Genomic DNA, 22,200 nt, shown 5'->3' on the forward strand with positions numbered 1-22,200 from the left:
CACCGCAGAAACAGTCACAGCAGTGACAGGAGATGCTTTAAAAAAGGCAAAGATAGTTTCCTAGAACTAAAAAATATCAGCTCCTGTGTCAATCTGTAGAAATCTTATTTCATCCCTTCCCATTTCTCCCATCCCTTGGTTGAACTTGGACATATGTATTTTTCTAACCGTACTATGTAACTATGTAATAGGCTTATATACAGGGCGTCAGCAGTCAGTATCACATGTGATAGGCTTAGATACATGGCCCCAGCAAACAGTATCACACATGATAGACTTAGAAACAAGATCCCAGCAGTCAGTATCCTTGTTGTAATGACGGGGTAGGGAGACAGACAGGTGAGCCCTAATCTACCCGCCACTCAGTCCCTGCCTACTTGCACGGCACGTCCTAGGCGACGGTGTACAACTGGACGACGGTCCCTATGCTCAATAACTGCACGACAGACAAACGGACGAGGGTACACAGAAGCTAAGGGAAATGGGGCAGTTGCCCACGGCAACACCGTGAGCAACAAGAGTAGTGAACGAGCCGAGTCAAACCAGGAGTGTACGAGGTACCAAACGCTGAGCAGGAGAGTAGTCAGTAAAGCCAGGGTCAAATTGAAGCAGAGGTCAATAGTACTAGCAGGAACAGCAGAGCCAGGAAACCAGTCAGAATCACAGGCAAAGGAAAAGCAGGAAATGAAGGTATAAATAGACAGAGGGCGGGAGCTAGCTCCGTCTGGCCAGGCTGTGATAGGTTCTCCCACTCCTCAGCCTACCAGCCTGAGTGGTAGCAGATCGAGTCACTCTATCAGACCTAGGAGCAGATGCAGACTGATTAATCACGGGCGTCGACACAGAAGCTGTGTCTGGTAAATCCTTTACACTTGTACTTACCCTCAGGGTCAGATTTGGCATTTCTGGGGCCCCAAGCAAAGTTATGTCTTGTGGCCCTATTCAAAGAAATCTGTAGAAATCCACACACAGTTCCCTATGTAGACAGTGCCACAAACAGTGCCCCTGTAGATAGTGCCACACAGTGCACCATGAAGGGTGCCACACTCCCTGTAGAAAGTGTCACACCCCCCCTTGTATGTAGTCCTACACACTCTCGTATACATAGTGCCACATTGCCCCTGTAGACAGTGCCACAGTGCCCACAGTAGATAGTGCCACTCCCCTTGTAGATAGTGCTACACACCCCTGTAGATAATGTCAGTTCCCCCTGTAGATAGTACTACACAACCTCCTGTAGATATTGCCATACCCCCTTTAGATAGTGTTACCCCCCCAGTCCACACCCTCATGTAGATAGTGCCACATCGCCCTGTAGATAGTGCCACCGCCCCCCCCCCCCCGGTAGATAGTGCCACACAGTGCCCCCTGTAGATTATGCTACAGTGCAACCTGTAGATATTGCCACACACCTTGCTTCGAGTAGACATGAAAAACAGGAGAAGGCTTACACTTCTTTGCTGCTGAAGTTTAGAGATGTGGTAGTACTGCCAGCCTCAGGCTGTGAATGGCAGAAGAAAACTTTCCATGTTAACAATTTCAAGGAAGCAAAAAAGCTGCATTAAGCAATCATATATAGGTGTCTCTAGAGAGATGTAAAGTTAATATCCACCAGTGGCAGATTACCCATCAGGACGTACAAAGGAGAACTAATTTGGGGTTGCCATATAAGCATGGAAAAGGAAAAGTTTCCTACGATGCAGATGATTTAAGCTCCCAACAAGGCAGAGAGGAGAGGGAGGAGAAGCTGAGGCATCTCAGAAAAGTTCATTAACATGAACCCACCAAAGGTCTCATTCACCTCTTTTCACCTCTACAATGAAACAAGTGCGAGGCCTCTTCTGTACTCTTCAGAACCTTACACTCAGATGGAAAAACAATATAGCAAGTCAGCCACAGAGGAGGCCACTATGTAACCGAAAGAAGCCCACAAACCTGTGAAATAGATACTCTCCAAGGAAACATTGCTCTGGTGAAGTTAGGCCCCAGTGTCCCAAGACACCAAACTATTAAGCCACTAGAGGTGCTGCCATATCCAGACCACAGTTCACCTAGAGATTGTAGAAGAGAAGGTACAGAAGCCGATGAGGGCCCAGAGCAAACTGCAAGATGAAAGTGGTTTTATGTAAATTAATCTTATTTATTGCATTATCAAAGCTTCTGCAACTTTCTAATATACTTTGTGTTTCAATTTCTCTGCATTTTAAAGATCAGACAGTGAATGAAACATTATTTTTAACATCTAGAGGGCAAAAATCTGCTCATACAAAGGAGAGAGCTCTGATGCAATAAGGGTCCATACACACAGCAATGCTGCATGTACGATGACACAGAGTCCCTACGAATCTACATTATGGACACCCCCCATTCTGGTGAAGGAAAACCTAGCACCTTGAGCTCTGGCAGAAGCATGAGTGGCGGCCTAGGCGGCAGAGGGGCTCTCCCTAAGCTTTGGGAATGGGAGACCATTCGTCCATGACTACTGCATTGTCTTCTGGCTTTGAGGGTTGGGGAAAGGTTGAGGGTTCTAAGTTTACAGTCCTGTACAGTGTAGCGGTATATGAAATAATCAGTGCAATCCCTCACCGGTCATTGGTCTCACATATGGTCAAGCTGTGACCCATTGCAACCCGCACTTCTCTACACTTATTATCATTGGCTCCGTGAATCCCTCTTTGTAGACCAGAAGTCCATTAGAAGTTGCTTCACAACATGAAGGAATGAGCAATGATGTGTTATGTCCAATAAAGACCGACCAGAAGTCCAGTTATAGATAATATATCATGATTGCTGGTCCTGAGTCTCAGTATTTGTGGTCTGGGTGCGGCATTTAATTGGAAAGCAAATAGAACCGAGGACCAAAACCTATTGTGTTTCATGCAGAAGAAGATACAACATCACGTCAAACCCTCTGTGAATGGACTTGTTTTATAGAAATGTACAGGACACCAGCAGACATTATCATCTCCCCACTAATTATCTGTGTCCGACACCCCAAAAACATACTGATAGGGAATTTAGACTGTAAGCCCCAGTGCCAGAGCCCCGGGGACAGTAGGTGAGGACCTCTATACAGTGGTGGGGAATATGTTGGCACTATATAAGTAACAGAAATAAATTAAATAAATAATCCTGGACATCCCCTTTAAGTGTGTACGTTGTGTATAGGAGTTTCAAACACTTCTGCACATTGAGAGTATTTTACTGAGATGTGTGGAATGTAATGACTCCTCATTGTTAGAAGAATCCTGTGCCCGCTGCTGAGGGCAAATTATACCAAGCATAGGACAAATAAGACCAATCAATGTAGAAGGTTTATTAATGAAATGTAATGAACCCGAGAGGACCAGGAACATTTGTGTCTGAGGCAAGAAGACATATTTTTACTGGCAGTTTGATGCATCCCCCTTTAGATGGACCATGATGGTTTTATGCCTTTATACCTGGTACTTATTAGTCAAATTAACAAAAATACAAAAAAACTTGACATTATATATAAAAAAAATAGGTTGATCAAAAACATTCCACAAAAATATTCCTAGTCCTCATCTTCTGTTTCTTGCATCCATTTTTGACCATCTTTCCTGCCATATTGTATTACCTTCTTCACAACATTTTTCACCTCCTTGTTCCTCAAGGTATATATAAATGGGTTAAGCATTGGTGTTATGATGCTGTAAACCACACTTATGACCCGATCGTAGGCTGCGGAATAGAGGGAACTTGGGCGAAAGTACATGAAAATAACTGAGCTGTAGAACAAGATGACGACAGTTAAGTGGGAGGAACATGTGGAGAAGGTCCGTTGCCTGCCTTTGGAAGTACGTAATTTCAACACAGCTCTAATGATGAGAACGTAGGAGCCCAGGATGAACAACATGGGTCCCATGACTATTAGTGAGCCTTCAATGAATACGACCATTTGCCGAGCAGATGTGTCTGTGCAGGAGAGTAACAGCATGGCTGGGACATCACAGAAGTAGTGGTGGATGACCCAACCACAGTAGGAAAGAGTAGAGGTCATGGCGGTAAAAAGAGTTGAGTGAAGGCTGACTATAATCCATGAGGAAGTCACCAGAGAGATGCATACCCTCTTGCTCATGATGGTTGAGTAATGCAATGGCTGACAAACGGCAGCATACCTGTCCAAGGCCATGACGGCCAGCAAAAAGCTGTCCATGTTACCCACCATGTGGAATAGGAAGAGCTGAATGAAACAACCATGAAATGAGATGGACAAGTCCTGGGAGAGGAGGCTAGAAAGAGCTCGGGGGACAGTGATAGATGTCAGGCATACATCTACAAAGGAAAGGTTCCCCAACAAGAAGTACATTGGGGTGTGGAGTTGTGACTGCGTTGAGATGAGCATAAGGATGAGCACATTGCCCATAACACAGAGAATGTAGGCGCCCATGAAAAGAGAGAAAAGGGGCAGTCGGAGATACGACTTCTCCGAGAGGCCCAGTAGAGTGAAACTAATGAAGGTTTGATTCTTCAGATCCATATCTTCAGAGTCCAAGATCTAAAGGATAGGACAGCTGATGACTTATTAATTCTTTATGCAATATGGAGTCTTCAAGGAAATGACAGACAGTAATACATATGAAGACTGTACCCATCTTATATTCCATTGCCGTGCACAGGTAGTGAACACCAAATAACGAAGGCTGTGGAGACAACATCAGTAGACCATATTATCCCTATTTATATATCCATGAGACAAATCTACATGCTAAACGGTCATGGAAAGTTACATAATAAGGGAAGATTCATAACGACATTGCAAAAATTTCTAGCTATATAAAGGTTGGAGCGAAACACACATCATGGAACTGGTGGGTGAAGGTTTCCTGAGACAAATGTCTCCAAGTACGAGAACCTTGTAGAACCAGATCTGTGTTATTTCTTCCATCCATAAAACTCAGAACATTCCATTAACTCTTCAATCAACCTAAAAATTCAGGAGAAAATTTGTGATGAATAAAACATTTTTATAAAAATGAAAAATTATTTTTGTGCAAGACAGTCAAGAACAGTGAGAACCTAGGCCTCATAGAGTACAACCACAGATGACGGATTGCTTACTGATGATACCCACATGGTGTAGTTAAAAACGTATTACTCTATTATCGGTTCTAACAATGCTTTGAAACAGTGGTTTTCAACATGTGACTATCCAGCTGTTGCTAAAGTACAACTCTGAGCATGTCCTGACACCCCCCCTGGGAGTTGTAGTTTACCAAAAGCTGGAGAACCCCGGGTTGGAGACCATTACTTTGAACTATAGTTCCATAAACTCTCCTATCTGGGGGAAGGGGGGATTCAGCAGTGCTCATCATGTGACCTTTTTGCCTTATGAATCATGTAAAGTCTGTTGAATGAGCAAAGCAATAGAGAGAGATATTTTTTTAGGGAGTGGGGGGGGGGGTGAAGTGCAAATTTATATGGGTAGCCAAGAGAGATTGTCACCCAGAGACCTGTTCTAAAGCCCCAAGAAAGCTCAGAACTAGTTGAAAAGAATTCTAAGGTTCTTACACGAGAAGGCTTTTTAAAAAGTTGCAAAAAATGCGACCATGTGTTATTATAGAGTCTCACTTTCATATAGATATATGACGTTTTATTATTATTATTATTATTATTATTATTATTATTATTATTCGCATGGCTTAAACCTGGGGTAGGCTAACATCAAGAGGTGGAGATCTAAGGTTGTAACTTGGGAGGGTCTTAAGATCTACTTGGTACCAAGTTGTGACAGGACCGTCTGGGGGGGACGTTGCATATGTTTTCGAGGGTTGCTGTGTCACGGCCGTGGTCGCGGACCGCCGCCGTTCCTTACCTTGCGACGCCCGCGACTATGGACCGTTTGCATCCCGCCAGCGTCTCCCTCCTAGGAGAAGCCGGCACTCGCGCCCGCTCGGCCCTGCTCTGCCTGTTAGGGTATGCGCGCTCACTCGGCCCTGGTCTTAAAGGGCCAGCGCGCGCACATGTTAAAGTTCCCTGAATTAACCCCCATTCATCCTGGACTATAAGAAGGGCTCTGCCCTTCGCCTCCATGCCTGAGCATTGTTGTAGTTTTCCCATGTCTGTATTGCAAATGGTCCCTTTGTGTTTTCCTGCTCCCAGTGTTCCCGTGCCCTGCCTCCTATTTCCTGTATCATGTGCTGTGCCTTGTTCCCGAGCCGGTTTAATACCCGAGCCGTGCCTTGTCTCGCCTGCTGGAATACACCACATCAGGTGTCCCCTGTCATCCCGGATACCATCTGCCCCTTCTGGCGCAACCCGCCAATTCCAGCCCTATCTGTGCCAAAATTCTTGCTGCCGTCTGGACTATCCCAGGTACCCTACACTCCTACCATAGACTTTGTGCATAGACTGTGAGTTGGTGAGCTGCCTATCCGCTACGGCGGAGTGGCCTAGTGGGTCCACATACCCCTAGATCGTGACCTGCTGTATAAAGGTACAGGCAAGAGTAAAGCTTGACAGCGATCCCAAACTGTGACTTTTTACAAAGTTAATCATATCATAGTTACATAGTTCGTACGGCTGAAAAAAGACACATGTCCATCAAGTTCAACCAAGGGACGGGAAAAGCGAAGGTAAAAATTTCTACACATAGGAGCTAATATTTTTTTGTTCTAGAAAATTATCTAAGCCTTTTTTAAAGCCATCTCCTGTCCCTGCTGTGACGGCTCCTGTGGTAGACTATTCCATCTTTTAAAATTTAATGTTTTACATTTTTGGGAAATTGTTAATTATCAATTTCAGGCCAAGCAGAAAAATACATGAATGATTAAGACAATAAAAAAAATTCCAAATCGAATGTTTAGAATTTGAAATTTGTGGAATTTGCTAATGATCAGTTTTATGGCAAGTAAAATAAATGAATGTAAAAGACAATAAAAATGTTACTTTTTAAATAGATTTTTTTTGTAATTTTTGTAATTCAGTTGGAATTTGTACGGATTTCTAGTGATGAAAAATTTACTTGCATTGACTAATTACCTGATATTTGGAGAACAATTTGTCACCCGAAGTTTTATGCAGCAGTCGAAATGGTCAAACGGTGAATCTTCTTACTGTTACATAGTTAGTATGGCTGAAAAAAGACACATGTCCATCAAGTTCAACCAAGGGACGGGAAAAGGGAAAGTAAAAATTTCTACACATAGGAGCTAATATTTTTTTGTTCTAGGAAATTATCTTTGCCTTTTTTAAAGCCATCTACTGTCCCTGCTGTGACGGCTCCTGCGGTGGCTATTCCATAGATTCACAGTTCTCACAGTAAAGAAGACTTGTCGCCTCTGCAGGTTGAACCTTTTTTCTCCAGACGGGGGGAGTGCCCCCTTGTTTTTTGAGTGGGTTTTACATGGAACAGGATTTCACCATATTTTTTGTATGTGCCATTCATATATTTATATAAATTAATCATGTCCCCCTAAGGGCCTGTTCATATCAGCGTTGGCGGAATGACGGAATCAAAAGCGGAGTCGACTGCACTATTGATTCAGTCGGAAAAACGGAAACCTGCCGGAACAGTTACAAACGGAAACCATTAGCAATGTTTCCGTCACCATTGATATCAATGGTGACTGAAACGGAAGCTGTGGTTTCAGTTTGACTTTCCGTTGCAGGGTTCACCCGACGGAAACCTCCGACGGAACCCCGGAACGGAAAGCCAACGCTGATGTGAACAGGCCCTTAGTCGTCTTTCTTCAAGGCTAAATAGGTTTAATTATTTTAATCTTTCCTCATAACTTAGATTCTATATGCCCCTTATTAGTTTAGTTGCTCTTCTTTGTATTTTTTCATCCTTTCTGTGAACTGGAGCCCAGAATTGAACGGCATATTCTAGGTGAGGCCTCACTAATGCTTTGTAAAGTGGTAATATTATATCCCTGTCCCGCGAGTCCATGCCTCTTTTAATACACGACAATATCTTGCTGGCCTTAGAAGCAGCTGATTGACATTGTGCTGTTATTTAATCTATGATCTACCAGTACACCCAGATCCTTCTCAACCAGTGACTCCCCCAGTGTAGCTCCCCCTAGGACATATGATGCATGCAGGTTGTTGGTACCCAGATGCAGAACTTTACATTTATCAACATTAAACTTCATTTGCCAATTGGATGCCCAAACACTTAGTTTGTTTAAATCAGATTGTAATTCACGAACATCTTCCATAGACTATATTACATAGCTTGGTGTCATCTGCAAAAATAGAATTAGTGCTATTTATCCCGTCCCCTATATCATTAATAAATAAGTTGAATAATAGTGGTCCCAGCATGGAACCCTGTGGTCACCACTTATAACCGGGGACAATTCAGAGTAGGAATCATTGACCACAACTCTCTGGATACGGTCCTTGACCCAAGTTTCAATCCAATTACAAACTCTACTTTCTAAACCTATAGTCCTTAATTTACCCATTAGACGTCTATGTGAGACAGTTTCAAATGCCTTTCCAAAAACTCTATATCCACAGCGGCCCCTCTGTCTAGGCTTCTCCTCACCCCTCATATAATCACTATATCCACAGCGGCCCCTCTGTCTAGGCTTCTGCTCACCTCTTCACAAAAGCAAATCAGGTTGGTTTGACAACTGTTCTAGTAGAAAGCTGAAGAGAATTTATTCCAGATACCATGTCAGACTTATTTTTGAAATAATCAAATAGTGAATTTACAGCTTCTAACAAGGCCTCCTTAGAGTGGATTCACACATGGCAGATTTTGTTGTAGGAATTTCTGTGACTGTCCCATTCATCTGAATGGAACCTGCAGAAATCCATGTACTTGCTGCCAAAATAAATCCATTCAGATTATTGGAACCAATTTTCAGTTGAGGAAATTTCTGCCAAAAATTTGAAGCGTGGAAATCCACCCTAAATCATTTCACCATCTTGAAAAGTTTTTCCCCTCTTTGCTATTGGCTGTGACACATAGTAAGAGGCGAGCGTTGCTCCTGTGCGCCAGGCCTTGTAACACAATGACGTTGCACAGACGGATTCGATTTTAATTGCCTCACTTTTTGCCTTCTTAAGTTATTATAAATTTCAGAATTATTTGTTTTAAGTGTCTTTCGATACTCCCTTTTTTGGACAAAGCGATGGTCGTCTTGCACAATGTACACACCGTTTTACTATGCACTTTATTAACAAAATAATCACGTTCCCATGAGAAAAAAAAGTTTTGGGGTTTCTTAACCGTTTTATTTTATTATTAATTATATTTTATTATAGCCATTTAATTATGTTACAGTCTTTTAGTAAACTAGTAAAACTAGAAAGCCATAAACTGTATAAAGAGAAATGTACTGGTTCCTGGTAAAGTCCACAAAAAAAACCACTGAGCCCAAATCTGTTGAAATGTGTTCAGTAACTGGACAAGATGTATTTATAAAAAAAAATATTTTTTAATATAAAATCCAATTTCCAAATACGGCATGATCTGGGTATGGAGTTTTTCGTTTGGCTTCTTTATAGGACTTTAAAAACACCGGGAAAAAAATCATGTACAAAACTCTACTAAAAATGCCTTGAAAACACATGTTAAATGCATTTTAATAATGCTAGCGTTTTTAGAAGCGTTTTTTGCTGCGGTTTAAAAGGACAGAAAAATTCTGTGTGCGAAGGAGGCCTAAATATGGTAATTAATGAACAATTTATTTTGCTTTTAATATATTCTAACTTTTTTAATAATTTCATAATTTAATCATTGAAATCATTTTTATAGGCAACCAAGGCCTGCTGAGCCCAAAACTGTTGAAAAAATAGTGCTCACCTAGCCCGACAGACACCTTTTGTCTCTTCTTTTTTACGTTGCTGACTAAAACATTTAAATTCCAGCCAGAAAAAAGGAAGGAAATGATGGACAGGTTTAAAAAAAAGACACAAAAAAACAAAAAACAAAATTATATGAAAAAAAGAAAAACAAATGTCCAAAAAGTAAAAATAAAAATGTGTTGTTCAATTCCAGCACCTCTCTTTTTTTTTTTTTGCTCCACTCGACTTTGCTCCGTACGCAAGCAGCATTTTGGCACCAGCGCAGTCTGTTAAATAGATTTTGCCTGGAGTGCCCCTTTAAACCAAAAAAAGTTCTCAGTTCACTGGTATGAAGAAAATTTGAGATTAGATTCAATGATGTTTGGTCCGCACATGGTGTGGATGGTGACATAGAGATCCCTCAGTGGTAGAGGCAAATGTTCCTAATGTAGCCCTTCACTCCCCAATAAATAGCTCATAATGTAGACCAGTGGCTCCCGGCATGCTGGGAATTGTAGTTTTGCAACAGCTGGAGTGCCATAGGTTGGAGACCGCTTGTGGGGACCAATGGTTTATAGTCTGTAATATACTTAATATACTATTTTTTATCGCAATGTAAAAGATCTCTACTTCTGAGAAAAAGGAAGAAAAGACGACATAAAGGAAAAAATAATCACACATCTGCAGAAATAAATGACGGTGCACAAACCTGTCGTGCTGAGGGTCATTACAGTCATAAGCGTCGCAAGTCAAGCACGTTCCCTGCTCCTCATTTTGTATCATGAATCCTGTCCTGTCTGAATCCAAACAAGATTTATCAGCATTGAGCTACTCAAGAGAATAACACATCTCCCAGATAAACCAATTATCCATACGTGGCTTTGGGAATATAGCAAATAAAGAATAAAAGTCAAAATTCTGCTGTGACTAAATGGGGGCCATTTGCTGAAAAAACAAAAAGTTTTGTTCTCAGAACATGATGCATGACTTTGCTTCACAAAATGAAATGTCCGGGTTGTATTTACAGCGGCCATTGGATTATTATTGCTAGTGACCTATACGGAAACAAAGGCAGGTGTCTCCCCGTATCTTCGAAATGATGAAAATTCACAACCGGTGGGGGTCTTACGGTGGGGCCCCCAGCGAACAGATTATAACCTATCCTCTGGATAGGTGATAATTTGTGGTTCTGGCCAAGCCCCTTTAACTTTATTCTATGGGTCAGTGCAATTATGGCAGTACTAAGTATGGACAGGATTTTTTATTACACTTTTACACAATGAAGCCACTTTTTATGGAAAAAAAAAATTCAGTTTTTTTGTATTTTATAAACTTTATTTAATTATTTATTAATGTTTTTATTATTTTGTCTAGCGGGGAAACTTCTTAATGCGATCTATTCATCGATTCTATAATGCTTTGACATCCTTAGTTTACCAAAGTATTATTGCCTGTCAGTAATAAACTGACAGCCAATCTACTAGGCCATGCCTTTGATATGGCCAAACAGGTAAATAGTCATAGCCCATAGCAGGACAGGGGGCCCTTCGTTTTGCCCCCGGGTGCAATGGCAACCGATCGGCTTCCCATGATCATGTTGCAGGGCACCATTGGGGTGACAGGGCCCCCCCCCCCCCCCGTTGCACGATGACAGTGAAGAGAACTTTGAATGGAACAGAGGATGGGCATGCACGGTGCCGCTCCATTCAAAGTCTCTGAGACTAAGATGAGTACGGAGTGAATAGAGCCCCAGGGCGCATGCTCGTCCGCCACGCTATTTAGGCATGACCACAGTGAGTAGGATCAGGGGGCTCAGGGTCCCTGTTCTACTGATCACTGGGGAATTCCCAAAGGTGGGGCCCTCAGAGATCAAACATTTATCACCTATCCTGTGGATAGGTGATAAATGTCAATTGTGGGAATACACCTTTAAATATGTAAGTAATATATAAGGTAATAAAGCACAATCAGGTCCATGATAAAGTGACTTCTATCCGCCCCTAAGTTCCCCAAAAGACTACGGATTGTATAAACTGTGATGTTGAGAAGTTAACATAAATATTTGACAATTTAGATTAAAGTTATCCAAACCCCCCGATTTCGGTGGGATCGGCTGACTATCTGATCAGTATGGGGGAGTGCGGTCTCTCCCCCAACGGCAGATGTCAGGGGAAAGAAGGATTGGGCATGTGGGATTTCAAACAACATTGACTAAAATGTAAAATGATTATAGTAATGAGTGAGATCCCCCCTACGGTGCTCAATGATGTCCTCCTATCTGCGTCCGTCAATCAAATTACATCACTTCCTGACTCAGTAACTAAAGATTCTTGTCTTTTAAAAGAACTGTTGTTATCACATACAATGATTCAGAAAGAGGAAAGAACAGGGCAGTGAGGAACTACCCATGAAGAGAACAGGGTAAGGAGGCTCCACCCATGAAGAGAACAGGGCAAGGAGGCTCCACCCATGAAGAATACAGGGTAAGGAGTCTCCACCCATGAAGAAAACAGGGCAAGGAGGCTTCATTTATGAAGAGAATGGGCAGGGAAGCTCAATACATGAAGCCAGAAGCAGATGGAAGATCGCTCCCAGTCCTAGACGAAGATTAACCTCTTTGCGCACCGTGACGTGCCATTACGTCCGGGTGTGGGGGGGGGGTGATGTATGGAGCGTGTTTACGTGCTGAGCGCTCTATGCACTGCAGGTGTCAGCTGTGTTTTACAGCTGACACCCGGGACTAACAGCCAGGAACAGGCCCGTGGCAGGGTTTAACAGAAACCTGTACAAATGACAATATACTACAATAAATTAGTATTGCAGTGTACCGTACCAGTGATCCAACTATTGCTGGTTCAAGTCCCCTAGTGGAGAAAATAAATTCTGTAAAGAAAAAGTGAAATTAAGTTTTTAGTACGAAAAAAAATCTATTGTAAAGGATCTGCCAGGTACTACGTCTGTGTATACTCCCGGGATTAATCAGTCGACACCTGAGGCCAGACCTCTTAGACTGACACCGGCTCCCACCAACCAGGGTGGCAGGCTCAGGAGTGGGAGAGCCTATCGCGGCCTGGTCAGTCGGAGTTAGCTCCGCCCCCTGTCCATTTATACCTGCCGTGTTCTCTTCCTCAGTGCTTGTTATTCTTCTTGGATTCCTGGCCCCACTGCTGCCTTGCTCCAGCCTGCTTCTGCCGTGCTTCTGCCTTGCTTCAGTTCCGCTTATCCTGCTTCGCTTTGCCCCTGGCTTGCTTCCTGCTCCGTGCTCTCGTTGGTATACTCCACTACATCCTGATCCTGACTGACTCATTCACCGCTCCGTTTCCTCGCGGCGTTCCATGGGCTACTGCCCCTTCCCTTGCGTGTTCCCTGTTTGTTCTCCCTTGCACTTAGACAGCGTAGGGACCGCTGCCAAGTTGTACCCCGTAGCCTAGGGCAGGTCGTTGCAAGTAGGCAGGGACAGGGCGGTGGGTAGATTAGGGCTCACTTGTTCCCTTCACCTCCTTCCTGCCATTACATAATAACAAGCCCATACCTAGTCTACCATTTCTCCTACGCTGACGCTATCATGGACCCCCTTGAGACCCTGACCCAGCAGATGCAGGGCCTCTCCCTACAGGTCCAGGCCTTGGCTCAGAGGGTCAACCAGGGTGACGCTGCCTTAGTAGTACCCCTCACCTCACCTCTAGAACCCGACCTCAAGTTACCTGACCGGTTCTCAGGGGACCGTAAGACTTTTCTCTCCTTCCGGGAGAGTTGCAGACTTTATTTCCGCCTAAAACCTCACTCCTCAGGTTCCGAGAACCAGCGGGTGGGTATCATTATATCCCGACTCCAGGAAGGGCCCCAAGAGTGGGCCTTCTCCTTGGCTCCTGACGCCCCTGAACTTTCCTCCGTCGATCGTTTTTTCTCTGCCCTCGGACTCATTTACGACGAGACTGACAGGACTGCCTTAGCCGAGAGTCAGCTGGTGACCTTACGTCAGGGTAGGAGACCTGTTGAGGAATACTGTTCTGATTTTAGAAAGTGGTGCGTAGCTTCTCGGTGGAACGACCCGGCCCTAAGGTGCCAGTTTAGGTTAGGATTATCTGACGCCCTGAAGGATCTGCTGGTTAGCTACCCCTCTTCTGACTCCCTAGACCAGGTTATGGCCCTAGCAGTACGACTTGACCGACGTCTCAGGGAACGTCAGCTTGAACGTTTCAATGTGTTCCCCTCTGACTTCCCTGCGATTCCCCCCGAGGTCCCGTCTCCTCGCTCTTCCACGGAGGACTCGGAGGTACCTATGCAACTCGGGGCCTCCATGTCCCCTCGACAACGTAGAGAGTTTCGCAGGAAGAATGGTCTCTGCTTCTATTGTGGGGGTGACAAGCATCTACTGAACACCTGTCCCAGGCGCAAGAATAAACAGCCGGAAAACTTCCGCGCCTAAGTGATCATCGGGGAGGTCACTTGGGCGCACAACTATTTCCCGTTAATATGAAACGCAATAAAATTTTGCTTCCCTTTCAGGTCTCGTTTGCTGGCCGGTCTGCCACTGGCAGTGCCTTCGTGGATTCTGGCTCATCTGCTAATATCATGTCTGTGGAATTTGCTATGTCTCTAAAAATGCCTTTTATTGATTTGCCTTATCCTATCCCGGTAGTGGGTATCGACTCCACTCCTCTTGCTAATGGTTATTTTACTCAGCATACTCCTGTTTTTGAACTCCTTGTTGGCTCCATGCATTTGGAGCAGTGCTCTGTACTGGTGATGCAGGGATTATCGTCCGATCTGGTATTAGGTCTTCCCTAGTTGCAGCTGCATAATCCCACGTTTGATTGGAATACTGGGGATCTCACCAAATGGGGTAGTGAATGCCTGATGTCATGTCTTTCGGTTAACTCTATTTCTCCCCGGGAGGAGGTAAACATGCTTCCTGAGTTTGTTCAGGACTTCGCTGATGTGTTTTCTAAGGTGGCCTCCGAGGTGTTGCCCCCTCATAGAGATTACGATTGCGCCATCGATTTGGTGCCTGGTGCCAAGCTTCCTAAGGGTAGGATATTTAATCTTTCATGTCCTGAACGTGAAGCTATGAGGGAGTATATCCAAGAATGCCTGGCCAAGGGTTTCATTCACCCCTCGACTTCTCCTGTAGGTGCTGGCTTCTTCTTCGTGGGGAAGAAGGATGGTGGTCTTAGGCCGTGCATTGATTATCAGAACCTGAATAAGGTCACCGTAAGGAACCAGTATCCCCTTCCTTTAATTCCGGATCTTTTTAATCAGGTTCAGGGGGCCCAATGGTTTTCTAAGTTCGATCTACGGGGGGCATATAACCTTATCCGCATCAAAGAGGGGGATGAGTGGAAAACTGCGTTCAACACACCCGAAGGTCATTTCGAATACCTGGTCATGCCCTTTGGGTTGTGTAATGCCCCTGCCGTCTTCCAGAATTTTATTAATGAAATTCTGAGAGATTACCTGGGTAATTTTCTTGTAGTGTACCTTGATGACATACTGGTGTTTTCCAAGGACTGGTCCTCCCGCGTGGAGCATGTCAGGAAGGTCCTCCAGGTCCTCCGGGAAAATAATCTGTTTGCGAAGACCGAAAAATGTGTGTTTGGGGTACAGGAGATACCATTTTTAGGTCAAATCCTCACTTCTCATGAATTCCGCATGGACCCTGCCAAGGTTCAGGCTGTGGCGGAATGGGTCCAACCTGCCTCCCTGAAGGCGCTACAGTGTTTTTTGGGGTTCGCTAACTATTACAGGAGATTTATTGCCAACTTCTCGGTCGTCGCTAAGCCTCTTACGGACCTTACTCGCAAGGGTGCTGATGTCCTCCATTGGCCCCCTGAGGCCGTCCAGGCTTTTGAGACCCTCAAGAAGTGCTTTATCTCGGCCCCCATGCTGGTTCAGCCCAACCAAAGGGAGCCATTTATTGTGGAGGTTGACGCATCCGAGGTGGGAGTGGGGGCCGTCTAGTCCCAGGGTACCAGCTCCCTCACCCATCTCCGCCCCTGTGCTTACTTCTCTAGGAAGTTTTCGCCCACGGAGAGTAACTATGATATTGGCAACCGCGAACTTTTAGCCATTAAATGGGCTTTTGAAGTGTGGCGTCACTTCCTGGAGGGGGCCAGACACCAGGTAACGGTCCTTACTGACCACAAGAATCTGGTTTTCCTAGAATCTGCCCGGAGGCTTAATCCTAGACAAGCTCGTTGGGCACTATTCTTTACCAGATTTAATTTCTTGGTTACCTATAGGGCTGGGTCCAAAAATATTAAGGCTGATGCACTGTCACGTACTTTCATGGCCAATCCTCCTTCCGAGAAGGATCCTGCTTGTATTTTACCCCCTGGTATAATCGTTTCTGCCACTGATTCTGATTTAGCTTCTGACATCGCAGCTGATCAAGGTTCAGCTCCCGGGAACCTCCCTGGGGACAAACTGTTTGTCCCCCTGCAATACCGGCTAAGGGTACACAGGGAAAACCATGACTCTGCACTATCTGGTCATCCTGGCATCTTGGGTACCAAACACCTCATTACCAGAAACTATTGGTGGCCTGGGTTGCCTAAAGACGTTAGGGCTTACGTCGCCGCTTGTGAGGTTTGTGCTAGGTCCAAGACCCCTAGGTCCCGACCTGCGGGCTTACTACGTTCCTTGCCCATTCCCCAGAGACTTTGGACCCATATCTCCATGGATTTTATCACCGATTTGCCTCCATCTCAGGGCAAGTCGGTGGTGTGGGTGGTAGTAGACCGCTTCAGCAAGATGTGCCACTTTGTGCCCCTTAAGAAACTACCTAACGCCAAGAGGTTAGCTTCTTTGTTTGTTAAACACATTCTGCGTCTCCATGGGGCCCCAGTCAATATAGTTTCTGACAGAGGGGTACAATTTGTTTCCTTATTTTGGAGAGCTTTTTGTAAAAAGTTGGAGATTGATCTGTCCTTCTCCTCCGCCTTCCATCCCGAAACTAATGGCCAAACGGAAAGGACTAACCAATCCCTGGAACAATATTTAAGGTGTTTCATCTCTGACTGTCAATTTGATTGGGTCTCATTCCTTCCCCTCGCCGAATTTTCCCCGAATAACCGGGTCAGTAACTCATCAGGGGTCTCCCCGTTTTTCTGTAATTTCGGGTTTAACCCAAGGTTCTCCTCCGTTTCTCCTGGTTGTTCCAATAATCCCGAGGTAGAGGACGTTCATCGGGAACTGTGCACAGTCTGGGCCCAGGTTCAGAAGAACCTAGAGGCGTCCCAGAGCGTACAAAAGATTCAGGCTGATAGACGTTCTGCTAACCCCCGGTTTGTCGTCGGGGATCTGGTCTGGTTGTCGTCCAGGAACTTGCGCCTTAAGGTCCCGTCCAGGAAGTTTGCTCCCCGATTTATTGGACCTTATAAGATCATTGAAGTCCTCAACCTTGTATCCTTCCATCTGGAGCTGCCCCCATCCTTTCGCATACATGACGTCTTCCATGCCTCCCTCCTTAAACGCTGCTCCCCGTCCTGGTCCCCCTCGAGGAAACCTCCTGTTCCCGTTCTCACCCCTGAGGGGGTGGAATTCGAGGTGGCCAAGATTACGGACAGTAGGATGATCCAGGGTTCCCTCCAGTACCTGGTCCATTGGAGAGGATACGGGCCGGAGGAGAGGACTTGGCTACCTGCTCGTGATGTTCACGCTGGGGTATTGATCAGGAGGTTCCACCTTCTCTTCCCCACTAAACCGGGTCCTCTTAGTAAGGGTCCGGTGGCCCCTCATAAAAGGGGGAGTACTGTAAAGGATCTGCCAGGTACTACGTCTGTGTATACTCCCGGGATTAATCAGTCGACACCTGAGGCCAGACCTCTTAGACTGACACCGGCTCCCACCAACCAGGGTGGCAGGCTCAGGAGTGGGAGAGCCTATCGCGGCCTGGTCAGTCGGAGTTAGCTCCGCCCCCTGTCCATTTATACCTGCCGTGTTCTCTTCCTCAGTGCTTGTTATTCTTCTTGGATTCCTGGCCCCACTGCTGCCTTGCTCCAGCCTGCTTCTGCCGTGCTTCTGCCTTGCTTCAGTTCCGCTTATCCTTCTTCGCTTTGCCCCTGGCTTGCTTCCTGCTCCGTGCTCTCGTTGGTATACTCCACTACATCCTGATCCTGACTGACTCATTCACCGCTCCGTTTCCTCGCGGCGTTCCATGGGCTACTGCCCCTTCCCTTGCGTGTTCCCTGTTTGTTCTCCCTTGCACTTAGACAGCGTAGGGACCGCCACCAAGTTGTACCCCGTCGCCTAGGGCGGGTCGTTGCAAGTAGGCAGGGACAGGGCGGTGGGTAGATTAGGGCTCACTTGTTCCCTTCACCTCCTTCCTGCCATTACATCTATATTAAAAGTTCAAAAAATCTCCCTCTTTCCATTTTTCCTCTAAAGTAATGTAAAAAATAAAAAAAGTAAACAAAATTGGTATTGCTGCGTCCATAAAAGTCTGAACTATTACAATATAGCGTTATTAAATACACAGGGTGAACGCCGTAAAAAATAAACAGATTAAAACACCAAAATCGCCGTTTTTTTGGTCAACTTAGCTCTTAAAATAAATTTCATAGAAAGTAATCAAAAAGTTGTATGTACCAAAAAATGTTACCAATAAAAACTGCAACTCGTCCTGCAAAAAATAAGCCGTCACACCACTCAATCACTGAAAAAATAAAAAAATTCTGGCTCTCAGAATTTAGCGACACTAAACTACTTTTTTTTAACAAAAAGGTTTTTTTCTTTAAAGGTAGTAAAATATAAAAAAAACTATATACATTTTGTATCCCCGTAATCATATTGAGCCACAGAATAAAGTTAAGTTGTCTTTTCTACCACACGGTGAAAGCCGTAAAAACGAAATCCAAAAAACAATCGAGGAATCACAGTTTTTTCCCATTTCAGCCCGCAAATAAAAAAAATTCAGTTTCCCAGTACATTATATGCTACTTTGAATGCTACCAATAGAAACGACAACTCCTCCTGCAAAAAATAAGCCCGTCATACCACTCTTTTGATGGAAAAATAAAAAAGTTATGGCTCTTGGAAGGCGGAGAGTAAAGAACGAAAAATCAAAAAATGGCTCAGTCCTGAAGGGGTTAAGGGATGTGTGCTTGAACTAGGAGGTGGAATGTAGAAAAGTGGGGGGAAAAAAGGTGGTAATGTGCATTTATCTGGGGGTCTCTTTGGACTGGTAAAGGAGAATTTTTGTGGAATAATTAGTGTTTCATTTCAACATTTCAATACAATATATACTTCTTAGCCACCGAAAAGGTTCTTACCACTTATGAGAAAGAAGAGGTGTTGATCATTGTTTGATCGTCCATGATAAAGGATCAGTTGCCATCAGAATATATTAGGCCCCATCGGTATAATTTTAAGCTTCTGGGCCCCAGTGGGATCTGTAACAGGGCCCCTACAACTATCAGTACTCCTCATATGGGGCAGAGGACCTCATCAAGCTCCAGGGACCGGGTGCGGTTGTAACCTCCACACCCCCTACAGTTATGCCCTCATGCTGGCGTCACGTGGCTGCTCCTTAAAACTTTTGACTGATTCCCGTTTTGTAATGGATCCTTAGCTTCATATTAGTTTTAGCACTATTGACTGATAGGGACGTCTCACGTTGATACCTCATGCGCTAATTATTAGATGAATAACAACATAGAGGACCTGACGAATGAACATAATGACCAACAACATCCGTTATCATAGGAATTAGAATATATAGTTTATTCTGAAAAGTTACAATAATAGATGAAAGTCAGATATCAGTTTTATTCAATAGTCCTGAAGCTAATATCATTTTTGATCCCTGACTGTACCTCTACTATATCATATATTGTAAACTTGCGGAGTAATTGGACCAGAAGATTAAGAAATATGTAGACTAAACTTAGAAAATAAGTCAAGTAGAGCATTGACACAACTGACTAATTTATCTATACCACGGAAAGAGAAGAAAAAGGAGGGACGGCGCCTCTAGTAATATGTCACGACGATCTTGAGTGACCGGTAGAACACGTAAGAAATGTCCTCAGCTGGTGAAACAAAAGTGAACGCATGGAACCCACTGTGGGGTATGTAGAACGACTACTGGCCCTAATAACGCCTTCAATCCAGACCTTTACGGGTGCAACGGACGAATCAATAAGTAGATTAAAGAAAAATTGATGTCTTTAGAAAGTATTTCCATGTGGGCAAAGAATGTTTTGTAAAAATTATTTTCATTAGTCCCATATAGGATTACGTGTTTCGGGGAGTGATCCGTTCATCAGATCAAAAAAAACAATGATCTGATGATCCCCTTCATCAGATCATTGTATTTTTGATCTGATGAACTGATCACTCCCCGAAAGGCGTAATCCTTTGTGGAACTAATGAAAATAATTTTCGTAAAATATTCTTTGTCCACATGGAAATACTTACTTATAATAACAGACAGCGCCATTACAGACGTCAATTTTTATTTTTATTTTATCTACTAATTAATTTATAGGCCAAATAGACGTGATTTTGACCTGGAGAGTACAACTCAACTTTTTGAATCTTGACCTTTATCTTCATTATGTAATTTATTGTTCGGAGAGTTTACAACAATAGGATTTACAATGACTTCACGTTTCCCTGAAAATATAAACCCAAAAATTTCAGACACCTAATTTTCAATAAATTTAATTTTTCTTCAAATGTGTCGCAATTGGCCGACGATAGAATCTAAAATAATAGTTGTGGTGTTCTACAGAAATGATAGGAATCGCAACAATGTTATGACTTTGACTTCTTTTTGTTTTTCAAGGGCCACCATTTCTTGAGTGAAGCCTTTACCTCACTGTTTCTCAGACAATATATGTATGGATTAAACATTGGAGTAAATGCCGTATACATGAGAGTGACAAATTTACCCTTGTGAGGTGACGAAACGGATGAAGGTCTGAAATACATAGAGACGGCTGTAGCAGAGAAGAGGAAGAAGACCATAAGGTGGGACGCACAGGTGGAAAAAGCCTTCTGTCTACCTGTAGATGAGTGAATACGAAGAATGGAGATAGTAATACGAATATAGGAAAGGACTGTGAGCGAAGAAGGCACAAGGGCCACCAGGGAGCCCTCCGTGTAGATCAGAAGCTGGTTGAACGTTGTGTCGGAGGGAGATATCTCCAGGAGTGGAGGGATGTCACAGAAGAAGTGAGGAATATGTGCATGGTGATGGAAGTCCAATAGAGATGTGACCATAGCATGGAGGAGAGCGTGTAGAGACGCACACGCACAGCAGGTACTACACAAGGTCAAACAAGTGGTCCTACTCATGACTGCCGAATATCTCAATGGATTGCATATAGCCACGTATCGATCATAAGCCATCACAGATAGTAACAAGTTTTCACTATTTCCAAAAGCATGAAAGAAAAAGACCTGAGCAATGCATGATGGGAGGGAGATGATGGCTTCCTGGGATAACATTGTGGCCAACATACTGGGGACAGTGGTGGAAGAAAAGGAGAAGTCCATGAGGGAGAAGATCCACAAGAGCTGGTACATGGGGGAATGAAGACGAGGGTTGAGCGCTATGACACTTGACATCATGATGTTTCCATAAAGAGTGATCAGATAAATGAGGAGAAAGAATGTGAAGAGAGGAAGACGGAGTGATGGAGTGTCCGAGAGGCTGAAAAGGAGGAATTCTATAGGTGGAGTGATGTTCATGAGGATGAAGTGTGACGATGGAGACCCTGTGAAGGAATAATATATATATTTATATATATATTCTAATATAAAGCATAACTCCACTTTTGAAGACTAAACCTGCATATTACATCATGTCATCTACTCCAGTCACATCCAGAGCAGCATTGAGAACTCAGCTGACTTTCACTTGGAATCCATCAGAGCCATCATGACAGAGTAACGGCTAACACTTTTGGTTGCAAACACTACACATCCCACAATGCAGCACAGCAAAGAATGTTCTGTATAGACACTGAACCAGCGGGTGGATGCAGTGAGATTTAGGGGTATGTGCACACGCAAACTCAAAAACGTCTGAAAATACGGAGCGGTTTTCAATGGAAAACAGCTCCTGATTTTCAGACGGTTTTTAAGCCACTCGTGATTTTCGCTGCATTTTTTACGCAAACTCAAAAAACGTCCAAAGAAGTGACCTTTTTATGTGCCGTTTTTGGAAAACGAGGCTTAAAAAAACGCCCCGTCGGAACAGAAAGCCGTATTTCCTATTGAAATCAATGGGCAGATGTTTGTAGGCGTTCTGCTTGTTTTTTTAGGCGTATTTCGGGGCGTAAACGCCCCGAAATACGCCTGAAAACACTCCGTGTGACCTGCACTTCTTTTTCACGGCCGGTTTGAAAAGCAGCCGTGAAAAAAACGGCCCGTCGGAACAGAACATTGTTTTCCCATTGAAATCAATGGGCAGATGTTTGGAAGCTT

The 22,200-nt window shown here is 44.1% G+C and overlaps 2 protein-coding genes and 1 long non-coding RNA gene across 3 annotated transcripts; all 3 read right to left on the bottom strand.

The window, feature by feature from the left end:
- Window positions 1-3,538: 3,538 nt before the first annotated feature.
- LOC142660063 (olfactory receptor 1L4-like) lies at window positions 3,539-4,504 on the bottom strand. The gene has a single exon (XM_075836711.1). The coding sequence runs from the start codon at window positions 4,502-4,504 to the stop codon at window positions 3,539-3,541; it is 966 nt and encodes a 321-aa protein (XP_075692826.1).
- Window positions 4,505-4,578: 74 nt separating this feature from the next.
- On the bottom strand, window positions 4,579-10,563 carry LOC142659945 (uncharacterized). The gene is made up of 3 exons (XR_012850394.1): window positions 10,475-10,563; window positions 7,006-7,099; window positions 4,579-4,951 (listed from the first exon to the last, which is right to left on the bottom strand). It is a non-coding gene; the product is annotated as an uncharacterized LOC142659945 (long non-coding RNA).
- Window positions 10,564-20,290: 9,727 nt separating this feature from the next.
- LOC142660064 (olfactory receptor 1L4-like) lies at window positions 20,291-21,462 on the bottom strand. Its single transcript, XM_075836712.1, has 2 exons — window positions 20,661-21,462; window positions 20,291-20,382 (listed from the first exon to the last, which is right to left on the bottom strand). Exons 1-2 carry the CDS (start codon window positions 21,460-21,462, stop codon window positions 20,291-20,293), a joined length of 894 nt encoding a protein of 297 aa, XP_075692827.1.
- Between the last annotated feature and the right edge of the window lie 738 nt (window positions 21,463-22,200).

The sequence above is a fragment of the Rhinoderma darwinii genome, chromosome 8, assembly GCF_050947455.1.
Source record: "Rhinoderma darwinii isolate aRhiDar2 chromosome 8, aRhiDar2.hap1, whole genome shotgun sequence".
NCBI lineage: Eukaryota > Metazoa > Chordata > Amphibia > Anura > Rhinodermatidae > Rhinoderma > Rhinoderma darwinii.